This window comes from Chinchilla lanigera, unplaced genomic scaffold (assembly GCF_000276665.1).
Source record: "Chinchilla lanigera isolate Chin_1 unplaced genomic scaffold, ChiLan1.0 scaffold00180, whole genome shotgun sequence".
In the NCBI taxonomy this organism is placed as follows: domain Eukaryota; kingdom Metazoa; phylum Chordata; class Mammalia; order Rodentia; family Chinchillidae; genus Chinchilla; species Chinchilla lanigera.
Genome location: NW_004955581.1, coordinates 525,545 through 540,816, shown reverse-complemented (window position 1 = coordinate 540,816; position 15,272 = coordinate 525,545). Strand labels below are relative to the sequence as shown.

Below are 15,272 nucleotides of genomic sequence, written 5' to 3'. Positions count from 1 at the left end.
GGGGCGGCGTCTTCGCACCCCGGCGTGCGGGCCCGCTGCGCGTGTGCCCGGTCCCTGGGGCCATGCCGATGCGGCGCACACCCAGCCTCCTGGCTTGCCTTCGTGTGGCCCGCCACCAGCGCCGGGTGGAATCCGCTGGGGTCCCCCCCGGGCTTCTCAAGCAAGTCCGGAACGGAGATCGGGGTACCGGCCCTTGGTCTCTCGGGTTGAGCCGGTGCGGCAGCGTTCGAGGGGGCGCGCCCTAGACCAGAAGCCCTCCCTGAGGGAACGCCCCTCTGGCACTAGTCGTTGGGAGGAGCCTAGCCGCGCGACCCTGGCACGACTGCGCGAGGTGTGTTCAGCACCCCTTGGCCCAGTAGCCGCCACACACTGGATGGTGTTGGGAGGTGGGCGGGATCCTCGGCGCGCCACCCGCTGGACAGGGCTAGGCGTGGCCCCGCCTGGAGAAGTAACGGTCTTCCTGGAGAGGTCTTCAGCCCAGTGTGTTCGCTGTCTCGGGTCTGTCGTCTGGAGTCTACGCTCATGCTCCCGCTGTCCTGGCCCTTGAGGGAAAGGCTTGCCAAGAAAAATTTTAAAAACTGGGTTCTAGGAGCCGTGACCTGCCCGGGTTCACAAGCTTTTCAGTGTTTGTTAGCTGACTTTATGGTTAATGCTATTCATTTTGCCACAATTAAGTCAAAATAAGTATTTATTTTTTGCAGTTATTTTTGTAACACAGAAGTCAACTTAAAACAGACATTGCTTTAAAATGTAGCCTTGCAGGGCCTGGTGGCATACACCTGTAATACCTGCACTCGGGGAGGCTGAGGCAGGAGTGAGTTCAAGGCCAGCCTGGGCTACATGGTAAGACCCTATGTCAAAAAAAAAAAAAAGCCGTAAGTAGCCCTCTTTTTTTTAAATCCCCAAAATAGTCTGTGGTTTATGGGACTTTACAAGGTGAATAATGTTTTTCCCACTTAATGTCACTGATCTGTGTTTTTTGGGACAGTTTTTTGCCTGCCTCAGCCTCCCAAGAGGTGGGATTATAGGCATGTGCCACCATGCAGCGGTAACCTGTTCTGATAATGATAAATTTTACAGGAAAATTGTAGACTATTCTGCATTACTCAAAATGGGAGAATTAGACTGCATCATACTTCTACTCCAAACCAATGTTTAAAAATGTAAGTAAATTACACTATAATGCTCACAAGTAATAGCTCCTTTTGGTGACTTACATTTTGTAAAAAGTTTTTGTGTGATGTAAAAAACCTTAAAGCATAATTTACTAATGTGCAGACAATTGCTTTTGGAGTTTACACGGCCTCTGTTAGCCCCAGTCACCTCACTGAAGCTATGCAGTTGCCACTGAGTGTGATTTTTCAAGTGCACATGTTTTTGTGAAGTTCTGCTGATTGTATTTGACAAGACATTGAAGGCTTAGCCGGGCGTGGTGGCAGACACCTGTAATCCCAGCACTTGCAAGGCTGAGGCAGAAGGATCGTAGCAAATTTTGAGACCAGCCTGGGCTACAAAGTGAGTTCAGGCCATCCTAAACTGCATAGGGAGACCCTGTCTCAAAACGAAAAAAGAAAAAAAAAGACATTGAAGGCTTTCTGCCCCACATGATCTTGTTAAAAACATTGAGTTTTAGGGGATTAGATATATCAGTATTTGTTGTATAAGAAGCCAATTGAAACTTAATAGCTTCACAAAACAAACTTTTAAATTTTTTTCTTGATATTCTGTGAATGTGCTTTTGGGTTGGGCTCTGCTGGGCAGTTCTTATGCTGGCGTTGCTTGGATCACAGATAGGACTCTATCCACGTGCTGAGGCTGGTGGTGTAATGTCTGACAATTTGTGCTGACTCTTGTCCTCTTCTGATTAGCCCCAGGCCTCTTCACAATGTTCCTGTATCCAAATGGCCAAGCAACAGTGAGGAAGGACTTTCTGAACCTATATATGCATTGCACTTACTGATGTCCCATTGGCCACAGAGTCAGAGGGCAAGTCTAGATCATCATTGGAACACAGTATACATGGGCTTAGATGCAAGGAGACCTGTCTCAGGGTATCATTCCTTGAAAAGTAGGCCACAAAAATAGCCATTACATACATTTTTTCCTATATAATAGTGGGCAAAAAATGTTGCGTTGGAAGAGGTGTACTGTCCACAGTGTTCAGATAATATAAAATCATGCTGTGTTGGGTGGGAACACTTACCTGGAGTCCTGTGTGGAACCCACATAGTAATAGGGAAGTAGTTAATTTAGGCCCAAGTATATCTCTGTATAGTAATTCTACTGTCCGTATGTTTCCTTCTTTGGTTTTAAGTACTACATTATACTTTAGGTAATACAATTTTTCGATGTCGGTAGCTACTGTGTGGTTTTTTTGTTTGATTGGTTTTTGTTGTTTTGGGTTTTTTCCTGTGCCAGGAATCAAACTCACAACCTCACACTTGCCAGGCAGGCTCTGTGCCACTGAGCTAAATCTCCAGCCCCTACTGTGTGGTTTTACTTACCCCAAACCATATGCTTAATTGGTATCAGGTATTGTGCTTTTGGATGTGTGTTTTAGGATGATCTTTGTTGGCCCTTGTTGAAAGCGGGAAGCCTTTTCTTTACTTTCTCTGGCCTTCTCCAGCCGAGGTGTGGGAGCTCACAGAAGGGAACCAGGACCACGCCACATGTGTTTTGCCTCCGCTTCATTCACCTTCACCCCAGCTTCTGCACTGTGCTGTGTCCATGAGTACCGAAAAATGGCTCAGTCTCTGGTGAGTTGTTTTTCATTCCTCACTGAGGTTTTTGTAGTTGTCTTTTTTTTATTAATAAATCACATAATGCTTAGATGCCTTGTGCAGGGCTAGTTCTGAACATGGCGTGTTCCCGCCCCTGCCTCTTCTCCATCTCTTGATCCAGAGACCCAGCCTCTCCTAGTCAGGCTCGTTCTAGAGACCTGGGCAGAAGCTGCAGCACTACTTAGCAACAGCAGACTATGCAGCAGTGTTTTCTCTTTTGTTTTTTTGGTCCTGGGTTACAGTTTTCGTTCTGGCCACAAACTGTGTCTGTCTCCCCACATGTGCAACAAACACTGCCTGTCTCAGCGGCCTGAGGAGGCTTTCCCTGTGCAGGAAGCCCCGCTGCATCCTCGTGGCCGGCTGTCTGCCATGGGAGCAGCCGGGCGTGGGCTGCAGGCTGCACAGCTGGCCATCCCTGTGGGTCACCTCGGGGCCAGTCCTGCTTCCTGGGAAAGACACTTTGTGCCTCTTTTGTTCTGTGGGTTCCACATTCCCTCCAATGTTCTTTTCCTTTAGATTCTTGGACTGCAGTTGACCAACTTTCTGCACATACTTTGGTTATTCCTAGTCAGTTGGGGATCTAACAGCCTGCTTACTGGTTTTTTTCTGACTCTGCACTTTGGGTGTAAGAAATTACTCAGTGGGATGCTAGGCGTGGTGGCACACGCCTGTAATTGCAGCACTTGGGAGGCTGAGGCAGGAGGATCGTCACAAGTTCGAGACCGGCCTGGGCTACAAAGTGAGCTCAAGGCCAGCCTGAACTGCATAGCGAGACCCTGTCTCAAAAAGACAAAAAAAAAATCTCAGTCTCAGGCAAAGTCTCTGCACAGGAGCAAAATTGCAGACAAACTTTCTGCCAAGCCACAACATACATTGCCTGGAGTCCAACAACCAATGCAGTCCTTCTTCCCAGCAGAAACCTCCCAAACCCGATCTTTACCGGCAGGATTTCTATCAGCCATCTGGTTTTCTGAGCACTGACCAGAATCTCCCAAACAGAACAACCTAGGCGTTCCAGCACCACTCTTTCAGGTGACATCTCTAAACCTTTCTAAACTTCCCACAAGCCATTCCGAAAATCTCATGGCCAGGTATAGTCACAGCAACAACCCCACTCCTTTGGTACCATATTCTGTCTTGGTTACTTTCCTCTTGTTGCTGAGACAAAATACCCAATACTCAAAATGAAGGAAGGAAAGGTTTATTTAGCTCACAGTTTGTGGAGGCTTCAGTCCATACTCAGCTGGCTCCAAGGCAGTGGCACATGGCAGAGGGCAACAGTTCGGAAAACAGCAAAAGCAGCAAGAGCACAAGGGACGGGGGAGGTGCACAAGCCTCTTTTCCTCCCTTGTGTTGTAAACAGGCTGCCCACACCCAGCGGGTGTGTAGCACTCACACCATCTCCATGCCCTCCTCTCCCACCGGGCTCAGGATGAACACAAAGTGAGGGCCCTGGCTCCCGCGGAGTCACTTTGTTAATCTTCTAAACTTCTCAAGTTGATACAGTGAACATCCTGGAGCATTCAGGCCATGTCCTTTTCATCCCAGGATGTAGAACTGCTAAGTTACTTAGTTAAACTTCTAGACTCCTCAAGTTGAAACAATGTCTCAAACGTAACAACCTACCGGCAGTAGCGAAAATCTGTTAGAATGTCCATAGTCAAAACGGCAGTATTTCCAAAACTATTGTACACATTTAATGCAATCCCAATCAAAATACCAATATCATTCCTAACAAAGCTAGAGAAAGACATCCTAAATATCATATGGAACCAGAACAGATCTGATTTTTTTTGGTACCAGGAATCAAACTCAGGGCCTGGCGCCTGCCGGGCATGCACTTTGCCACTGGGCTTTATCCCCCAGCCCCCAGAAGAGATCTAGAATAGCACAGTGAGTTCAAGGCCAACCTGCGCTGTGGGGAAAGGACTGTGATTGCTAATGGATTGATTACTGGTGGTCGGCTTGTGATCCCCAGCTGAACTAAGTGCACGTGGTGGAGGGTGTGGGAGACTCACCCGAGGATTGTCACCATCAGCTGAGAGGCAGAAATGGAAAGGGGTGATGAATTTCTCCTGTTGGTCTGTTACGTTCTTGGTTCTAATAAAAGGGGAGTGAGATGAGTGATCGGGGCGGCAGTCCAAGAGACTGTAAGCCCCTGGATCCCAGACTTCTAGCTCTCTTGTTTTTCTTGTCTCTTCTACTTTCCTTTTCTCATCCACGGGCACCTCGTTCTCGGGACCTGTCACTACAGTTAATACCAACACTGCACTACAAAGGGAGGCTTTGTCTCAAAAAACCAAAGAATTTCAGAGCAACACAATTTATAATAGCTAGATCTTAGAAACAGCTTATATGTCCATCAATAGAAAAATGAGTTTAAAATGTGGTATTTATATACAGTGAAGCACTGCTCTGCCATAAAAATGAACTTGAGACATTCATAGGTAAATGGATGCATCTTGAGACCATAATATTGTTTTATTTTTGTTACAGTAATCTCTTGATATCCATAGGAGATTGCCCCCAGCAGCTCCAGGATACTAGTATCCATGGATGGTCAGGTCACTTACATAAAATGGTCTAGCTGGGCATGGTGGCGCATGCCTGTAATCCCAGCACTCAGGAGGCCGAGGCAGGAGGATTGTTGTGATTTTGAGATCAGCCTGGGCTACAAAGTGAGCTCAAGGCCAGCCTGAACTGCAGAGCGAGACCCTGTCTCAAAAACCAAAAAAATAAAATAAAATAAAATGGTCTAGTATTTGCACATAACCTACATACATCTCCTAGATTATTTTTTATGTGGTACTAGGAAACAGACTCATAACCTTTGCCAGGCAGGTGCTTGTGCATCCCCAGCCCACTCTCCTAGATTTTAAACCATCTCTAGATCACTTATAATAATGCAATGCACACATCACTTTATTTTCATGGATTCAGCACATTTACTCTGCCTATGCCAAATTCAAATTTCATTTGAACTTTACAGAATTTTTTGAATATTTGCCATCTATGGTTGGTTGAATACACAGATGTGGAACTCACCTTTCATCTACTTGGTTGGAGGTTGTTTTGTTTTGTTTTTGAGTTTGTGTGCTGCTGGGGACCATGCTAGGCAAATACTACCACTGGGATACAGCTCTAGCCCTCTATTTGTATCTTTTTTTTTTTTTTTTTTGGTTTGGTTTTTCTCCGGTCTGGGAACCGAACTCACGACCTTGCGCTTGCCAGGCAGGCGCTTTGCCACTGAGCTAAATCCCCAGCCCCTTATTTGTACCTTTTAATCTAAAGACACTTCAGAGAGAGATTTTTTGGTTCTGCAATCTTTTCATTTGATTGGATTACAGTAACTCACACTTAATGTTACTGTTGTTGTTGATAGTTGGACTTATGTCTGCCATTCTATGTTTTCTATTTTTTTTCCCATTCTTTTTACTCTATTTTTCTTTACTGCTTTCTTTTGGAATAAGTGACTATTTTCTGATGTAGCATTCACATTTCTTCAATGATCTTGCCGCATGACATTGTATGCATAGCCTAGTGATGACCTGTCAAGTGCATCTTATCGGAATCAACTGTGTATTCAAATTAACAATTCCAGTTAAATATAGAAGCATTACCACTGGACAAGCATGGTGCAGGCCTGTAATCCCAGCACTAGGGAGGCTAATGGAGGAGGAGTGCCATGAGTTTAAGACCAGTCTGGGTTACATAAGTGAATTCAAGGCCAGCCTGGACTACATAGCAAGACTGTGTCAAAAAAATAAACCCAAATCCAAAACATTGCCCTACATAACTCTTCATCCTTCTTCATATAGCTTTATAGCCCTATACGGCTTTCAATTACTTTCTATACACGTTTTTGTGTGTTATATATATACATCTGTAAAAATTATAAGTTCAATATAACTCAGCTATTACTTTCTACAATTTTATGTCTTTTGAAGGAGCTGAGAGAGAAAAAAACAGCAAGGCTATATTTAGGCTTTGTTGTATTAGCCTTGTTATCAGTCATGGTTCTTTTCATTGACTGAAAGGTCTGAGTCACCATCTGTTGGGGACCAGGTTACTATGTGACTTAACCCCTACCAGTCCCGAGGTCAGTGTGACCTTGCTTCAGGAACAGGAAGGCCACGTACCCCTGGCTATGAATGGAATACTAATAACTGGGCAATTTCAAGGCAAGGTAGCATCTGCTGTTGTCAAAATACAGGCATTTGGGCTCAGAGAAAATCTGGTTCTTCATTAATTTAATCCCTATCCACCCACTTTCTGCAGATCCATGGAACACATGCTATCCCTCCCCCTGCACTTCTTGCTGGCCAATAAAAGCAAACCAGCCACAAAGGTAGCCAAGCCAGTCCACTAGAGGCGAACTCCCAGTCCCTGGTACCTTGAAGTTTGTCTGTCTTTATTCCCTGTCGCCCCCACAGGTATCCGAGGGCCTGATCAGCCCTTGGTAACCACCTAGAATCATCTTCTCAACCCTGCATGCTTTGCTCCCACCCACCTCCTTCAGACTTTTAGCAGGAAAACATTTCTGTATGTTACAGGAACACAAACACATTGCGTACATATAGTTCTGTACCACTGCTTTCTAGATCAAAAAGGCCACCCGCAAGAGCAAAGGGCATTTTCCCCATGGGGGCCGCAGTGCCCAGGAGCCGAGGGTCCTGGGCCGGTCAGGAAGCGGTTTCCCTGCCTCGAGCGTGCAGGTGCCCAGGCCGGGCATGAGCAGGCAATGGCTGCTTGTCAGCACAAAGGGATCCAAGGCCTGGACCCCCAAGAACAGCCTAGCTGGCTTTGCAGAAGTCAGTTCTCAGTGCTGTGAGCGCCCTTCCTCGGCGCCTCGAAGTCAGTGTGCCCGCACGACCGTGGCAGGGTACACACTCACCTTCCCACACAGAGCTGCCCCCTTTGTCAGTGAGCAGCCTGGCCCCGCCGCTAGCGGGCGTCTAGACCCATGCCTAAGGCCAGCCCCATGTAATCTGTTCCCATACACCCACACCTGTGATAGCTTATAGACAAGGCAGTAAAGAGATGAAGACTCGTGATGAAATGGGATAATACAGTACGTTGTAATAAAACTTTCCATGAATGTACCCTCTTCCCCTTTCACTTATTTCTGGACCAGGGTTTGCAAGGGAACTGAAACCACAGTTAAGGGGGATTACTGTATTGCTTTCACTTTACGTCCAGCCACGAGCATCCTTGCATTATGTGATTATTTTTCTTAGTCCCATTCCTAGGTGAGGACCTAACTCATCCCACACCTCATGCCCTCAGTTCTGACCCAAGAAGGGCAGGGGCTCATCCATGTCTCCACAACCCTGCTACCTGCACCTTCCCTTCCAGGTCAGGAGCTGGGATGGACCCAGTGGCACTGAATTGCAGGAGGGAGACCAGTAACCTTGGCAACACAGCCTTTCCTGACTCATGGACCAAAACATGAGTCCTTGCATGGGTTTGGATATCCCATCCCTGCCAGATGCACTCCCAGGATGGGATGGTTCAGAAGGCACCATATTGAACTGTCGATGTGAATAACGATCAGAGAAAAACTCTCCAGAATGGTACTTCCTTGGGAATAGCCGTGTTGGTCGCAAGAGGAACACATGCCCCTTGGTAAACTAAGGGTGTGTGTCACAGTTTAGGGTCATTGTGTCCCCAGATGTCTCGTGTGTCCAGAGGTGCGGCATCTGGAAGGTGACTGCACCATGTGGGTACCACAGCCAACTTGCTGCTGAGGGTAGGGCTGGTCGGAGCGGGTCACAAGGAGCGTGGCCCGAAAGGGTCCGTCTCCTTCCCATCCCTCCCTTCTCCGCTTCTGGGCCACCACGAGTGGGCAGCTGTCCTCCCCTGTCCCCTCCGCCACACTCCTACCTCGGAGACACTTGGGACTTAAGACTTCCATGATGCTGGCCCTGTTAAAACTGTGACCACTCTCAGAGGTGGACTCAGAGGTGCATTCTGCACAGTGAGTTGGACGTGACTGTTGGGAGTCGGGGCAGAACGTTACGGTTTAGATCTAGAATGTTCTCTAAGGCTTGGAGGTGGAGTTTTGGAAGGCGATTTGATCACAGGGCCACTGGCTGACCTAGGGCTGGGAGGTAGGCACATGTCAGTCGGGTGTAAGGCAGAAGGCCGTCTCTCCCTCCTTGTGCCCACCTGCTTCCTGGCTGCCCTTCCTGGCTTCCCTACTTCCTTCACTGGCCCTTCCACTGTCACTGCCCTCCCTTGGCACCAGCTGGCCCTGGAGCCAATCCTCTAAAATAAACCGCTTCTTTTTAAGTTGTGGCTATTGAGCACTGCGTCTCTGTGACAAGGAATTTTAAGCCAAGTTAGGATTACGTACTTTAAAACAGCAGCTCTTGGCTGTAAGGATCAGTAATCAGGTGAGTGCCAGTCCAAGCCTGGGCAGTTATCGAGAACAGGCCCCCACAGAAATACCCTCCACAGCAAGCTGTGGCTGTCTTGGGGAAGCAGCGGTCCTGGCGCGGACAGCTGCCGTCCTGTGGTTATGCGTGAGGCCCCTTCCTGCACGGCCTCCAGGCTCACTCTGTATTTGCTAGGAATCAGTGACGGTGACCCCGCACAGCCAGTGTCACGTCAGACTGATCTCTGGGCAGGGCATGTCAGGTAATCAGTGCCCTGCACACCATCTGGCCCTGGGTGCTGCCCGCCTGGCATCCAGGGGTGAGTGGAGCTGGCCCCCCGAGCCACGTGTCTCTAAACGGGGAGCCGACTCCTCTCCTCAGGCCAGCTGTGGACTGGGTGGCACAGGCTGGTGCTGGGACCTCACTGAGCTTTCTCCCCTTCCGCTTCTCTACCTGGGAGTGTTCTGTGCAGGCACGGGGTCAGTGCTCTCGGGAAAGGCCCGAGCAGAAAACACTAGCATTAATTGGCCAGCTTTGAGCTGATGTTCTGCGAGGTTCGCTTTCAACACCGAGCCTCTTCTCCCGGGCACACGTCCCACCTGTGGCCCCAGAGACTGAGCTCCAGCGGCTCCTCAGTGACCCCATGAGCAGGACACCCCTCTCTATGCACAGTCAGGGCAGACAGGCAGGCTGGTGCAGCCCCTGGTGCCCACCTTCCTGGCACTGGCCCAGCCTGCTTTTCTCCTGATGTACTGACTGTGCCACCACCTGGCCCACACAAGACCACAGCTCACAGGGCGAGTGCCACCCCACAGCTGGGTCCTGGGCACCAGGGCAGCAGCTGCAACCTCAGGCAGCTCCTCTCAAAGCATCCCCGGGGGACCACACACAGGGCTACCAGGGTGGTGAGGGGAGCATCCCAGTGCCAGGCCCTGGGCCACAGCTCCTGGACACATGGGGGCGTGCAGAGTGTCTTTCCACCGGCAGGAAGGCCTGCAATTCCAACCAGCTGCAGGGCGCCCGCCGCTCAGGCAGCAGGTGGCACACCGTGAGGCACACGGCACAGCCGCTTTCCCAGGCACCTAGCATCGTTTATTGGACAGAACAAGCCCTTGCCCTTCTGGGCTCGCACACTTGCCCCCAAGGACATCACCGCACGTGTGTGGGGCTGCCACCCCCGCTGTAGGGCCCCCGGCAGAGACAGGCCCCAGCCACGAGGGACCGGGCAGACCCACGCCTCCCACTCCAGATGGGTCCCAGGAGCCCCAGCGCTGGGGCTCGGAGTGGCCCTGAGGGATCCACCCCACCCCAGCCCTCCCTGCGCACCACACTCTCTCGAGGCCAGGGTCGGGGCAAGTGCGCAGCGACTCACGGGGGCCTCACGCCTCTGCCCGCAGCTGCGCCTGCCGCTGCGGATGCGGTGCGAGGGGCACAGGCACCAGAGGCACGGGGTGCCCGGCACCATGGGTGGGCTGGGAATGGCACTGTGTGCATGGCAACAGCCCGTGTGCAGAGTGCAGACACGGGCGCCCCCAGGGCCACAGCACAGACCATGCTGGGCCCCACGCCAGGCCAGCTGCACACCACGCACTCGCCGGTGGGGGGGACAGCGCCCAGCACAACAAGCAGCCCCCACCTGCACAGGCACCCGGCTCCTGCGGCTGGAGCCTCAGGTCGAGCTAGGGGACGCAGAGGACGGTGCCATGTGCGCCCGTGACCTGGAGGGAGCCCGGCCACACAGGGAGCCCCAGGCCAGCAGACAGGATGTCGGACCCTCAGGAGGCTGTGGGGCGGCGAGCGGGCTCATCACACGGCCACAACCTGAGTCCTTGGCAGGCTCACTGCAGGCTGGAGGGACAGACGCCTCAGCATCCCAGGTGCAACAGTGGCTGAGGCCCACCCCTGCTGGACCTCCCCAGAGATCCCCAGGAGGGAGACCTAAAGGGACCTGCCCGGGGCCCACGCTGCTCCAGGGGCCAGGGCCTGCCCAGCCATCGGGCGAGGAGGCCTCTAAGCAGGCTCTAGCGAGGCTGCCCTCTTCTGGTGCCTGCGGGCACTACAGGGCCTCAGCAGCCTCCAGGGCATCCCGCAGCTGCCTCAGCAGATCCCGGGGCGGCGGCGAGAACGTGCTGGTGTCCACCTGCTGGAAGTCAGGGTGTGCGACCACAGAGGCCAGCACCTCTGCAAGGCGGCCAATGTCAAACACAGCCTGCTGGAGGCCCAGCCCCAGGCCCGCGCCGTGCCCCGGCTCCCCCTGGCCCAGGACAAGGAGCCTCCTCTCAGCGATGACCTTGAGGAAGTGGTAAAATTCTTCAAAGTTGATCCCCGAACAGGCTCTCATGATGACCTAGGCCAGAAAGGAGAGGTGGGTGAGCACATGGTCACAGCCACATGCAGCCCAGTCCTCAAGGACGAGCTGGGGACCCATCACAGAGGTACCACGGCCAGTGACAAAGCAGCCTGAGTCTGCGGCCTGGCCTTCCCCCCGCCCACCACGCCGCCCACCTGGCAGTGGTGGTGCCAGTCAGGCATGGAGTCCTTCCACTGGCCGACCTCCCGCTGCACGGCCTGGAGCTCCTGCTGCAGGAAGTGCCACATGTTGGCCAGGTTGCAGCCGTTGACCCAGTTGTGGTTGATGGAGATGGTGTCGTCCTGCAGGGCAGGGCTCAGGTGGCCCACCAGCCTGCGGCAGGGGCACTCCCCACCGGGGCACTACACTCCACACGGCCCCGTGCCCGGCCTGGCGCCCTGCATGGCGGTGTGGGAACGGGCTCGTGCTCAGCCTGCCGTAGCGGGGAAGGCCACCCCCGCCTCCCCACGGGGCCAGCCCAACAGGGATGAGGGCCCAGGGAGGGGCCCTCTCAGAGCGTATGGGCGAGGGGGCGAGGAGGGGCAGCAGGGCAGCGGGGAGGGGCGAGGCAGAGGAGCACCACTCGTGCCCGCCTCACCAGGTTGTGCACTTGGTGGTGCCAGCCGCTGGGCACGAACAGCATCTCCCCGGCTTCCTGTGTGACCTCCAGCGGACGGCCGCTCTGCAGGAGCGCAGGGGCAGTCACGTCGTAGGGCAGGCTGCCGTGGCTGTCCCGCAGGGCCTCCTCCTGCCCCGGTGGGAACAGCAGCCACTTCTTCCTCCCACAGATGTTAACTGACCAGCTGTAGGAGCGGAAGATGTCGGCGTGGAACGGCGACCTGCGGGACAACTTCCAGTCTGTGGCCTGTGGGACTGGGGTGAAGCCTTGCTTCTGACGGGGAGGCCTCCTGCCCCGCGCAGGCCTTCACCTACCAGGTGCCCTTGGGCCCCGCGTAAACGAAGCGGTAGTCGTCCACACCCAGGACGTCCCAGAACTCATTCAGCCAGTCAGAGGAGAAGTACACGGGCAGCGTGAACACGTCCTCCAGGTCCTCTGCAGAGCAGCCCCTGTGGAGCGCACAGCTGCAGCAGCGCCACTCCACACCGCCCAAGCGCACTTCACCCGTGGAGCTGCCTAGCAGCTCCAGCGGCCTGAGCCAAAGCCCCTCAGATCGCTGACCCCGAGTCTGCAGCACGGAAGACAGCTTTCGGGTGGCCTGGGACCCGACATAACCCACCCATGGAGGCAGGGCCCCTCGCCCCCGGTCTCAGAGGTCTGGCAGCAGGTGACACGGGCATCATCGTGGGCAGCAGGCCAGTTCCTGAGCTGCAGGCCTCTGCCGAGTGGGCTCGATGTGGCAAGACCCAGCTGAGGAGAGCCTGTGTCCCCTCCGGACCCCACCATAGGCTCCCAGACAGATGAGCCCCTGGCACAGCTCAACTGCCTGGGTTCACACCCAACTCAGCAGAGAGGGTAGCGGAGCAGAGCCCTCTCAGCAGCAAGCCACTCACAGGTTCCCTCTGCCACGCTGAGCAGCCACCGAGCCTCTGTTCACCCACTAGAAACCCTGCTCGGTGTCATGCCTTCAGTGGTCTCTATTCCTTCCTCTGCCCTTGTGAGTTTTAGGGCTGCCAGATAAGATGCAGAACACAGTCAAAAACTGAATTTCAAACACATAATGGGAGGCTGGGCGTGGTGGCACACACCTGTAATCCCAGCGCTTGGGGGCAGGAGGATCATTGCAAGTTCGAGGCCACCTGGGCTACAGAGTGAGCTAAAGGCTGGCCTAAACTGCATAAGTGAGACCCTATCTCACAAAGACCAAAAACAAACACACACACACACACACACACACACAATGAGCAATTCTGCAGCATAAGTGCCTTCCATGCAATGCTTGGGAAGTACTCATGCCAGGAGACAAAAAACCACACTCATCATTCACCCAAGCCCCCAAAGCACGGCACACAACGGCATCCGGGTCTGTTGGTCCCTATTTCTGGCCCCGTCCTGGGCCAGCTCTTGCCCAGAAAGCAGCTGTGTGTGGGGTAAGGGGCGGGGGCAACTCATGACCCCAGGTCGGCCGTGGCCATGAGGGGCGCGAGTTCCTTGTCCTGCCTGTGTCCTGTGACGGTTCGCTTGTTACCCACCCCTGCCCCAACAGCGCTGCTGGGGTCTGCACTCATGAGGCACACGTGGCGGTGGGAGGAATCCCAGGCTGCTTGGGAGAGATGTGGGCGCACTTCCTACATGTGGGCTGGGCCTAGGGGTTGGCAAAGCTCCTGACAGAAGTACAGATGTCCCTAAACTTAGCATGGGCTTCCACCCTGACATATACGTGTTGAAAACACTTAATTTAACAAACCACTAGAATAGTGTGTGCTTTGCCCCAGCAAGGCCCTGGGTCCAACTTCCAGCACCAGAAGAAAAAGAAAGCAACCCACCTGATGGGCCAACCACTAGAATTTACTAGAAAGCTCCATGCATACCGCTGGCCGCTTCCCGTCAGCATGTTGCAGCTGACGGGACCAGGGTTCATGACTGCCTAGCATCAAGAGAAAACCAGACCTCATACTGCTAGCCCGAGAAAAAGCAAAATTCGAAGTCTGCAGTTTCTGCTCAATGCACAGCACCTGGGCACTGTCACCAAGTCAGAAACCCTGGAGTCAAGCATCCCGAGTCCCAGCCTACACGGCAGGTGAGGGTGACGAGGAGGGTACGGAGGGCCTCCGTAGAGTGGCTTTGCGCGGTGGGCAAGAACCTGGCCATGCTATATAGCCCAGGTGCCTGACGGAGCGCCCAGCGGGGGCAGGAGGACATCAGGAGACCACAGCCCAGCTCCCCAGAGGGACAGCGAAGAGCCAGGCCCTGGGCTTCAACAGGAAGCTGGGCGATCACCACGCAGAAAGGGCGAGCCCACAGCACACACGCGCAGGGCGCTCAGGCAGCACGGGCAGGGGAGCGCCTTCGGGAGGAGCCGGCCTGCCGCCCGGGCATGGCCTGGAGCTCCTCTCCGCACTCTTGGCATCCTGCCGAGAGCCGGGCTCGAGGTTCTGGGCCGGGCCACACCTGCACAGGTGCCAATCCTTGAGGTAGAGGCAGCCCCTCGGGGAGGAGCCGCCGCGCCGGATGTACTCCTGCCAGTAGGTGACGTAGTCCCGCAGGGGCATGTGCTCCTTGGGGTTGGAGTTGTACTCCTGCACCCCGCAGTTGGCCACCGGTACCACCACGTCTCCTGCGGCGAGAGGGGCGACACGGCCATGGCGGAGCCGCCACGGAGCCCACCCTCCGCCAGCCACGGCGAGCCCCCGGCAGGCGGGACGTCCACAGCCCACCGTGGTCAGGACCGCCCCGGGGTCTCCTCCGCCCCGGCCGCCCTGGAAGGAGTCCTGACCGCCGCCCTCCCTGCCTGGCCTGCCGACACCGACCCTCCGCTCCCCGGCGCTCCCCGGGCGGCCCCGGCCCCGGCTGTCCTCGGGTACCGACCCTTGGCGTCCCCCGCCGTCCCGGGCTGCGGGCCCGCGCACCCCGCCGGCTCACCGTACTCGCGCACCAGGTACTCGAAGTCGGGCTTGCCCGCGGCCGTGGCCCAGCGCCGCCGGCTGCCCCAGGCCTCGGTGAAGGCGCTGGAGAACACGCACGGCAGGTTGGGCAGCAGGAAGCCCGTCACGAAGTCGGCGTAGGAGAAGGCGCAGGGGTCCGGGATGAAGGCGACGCGGCGCGGCGCCGGCCCGCCGCCCTGGAGCCGGCCGCCCGCGCCTCGG

At 54.5% G+C, this 15,272-nt stretch overlaps 1 protein-coding gene across 2 annotated transcripts; it reads right to left on the bottom strand.

The window, feature by feature from the left end:
- Nucleotides 1–10,227: 10,227 nt before the first annotated feature.
- Nucleotides 10,228–15,272, bottom strand: Jmjd4 (jumonji domain containing 4; the record flags this gene model as incomplete). 2 transcript variants are annotated; one of them, XM_013509742.1, is given in 6 exon segments in its annotated part: nucleotides 10,228–11,504; nucleotides 11,663–11,809; nucleotides 12,106–12,346; nucleotides 12,441–12,575; nucleotides 14,578–14,743; nucleotides 15,049–15,272. In XM_013509742.1, coding segments are annotated over 6 exon segments (1,204 nt in total), but the record flags the coding sequence as incomplete, so codon positions are not given.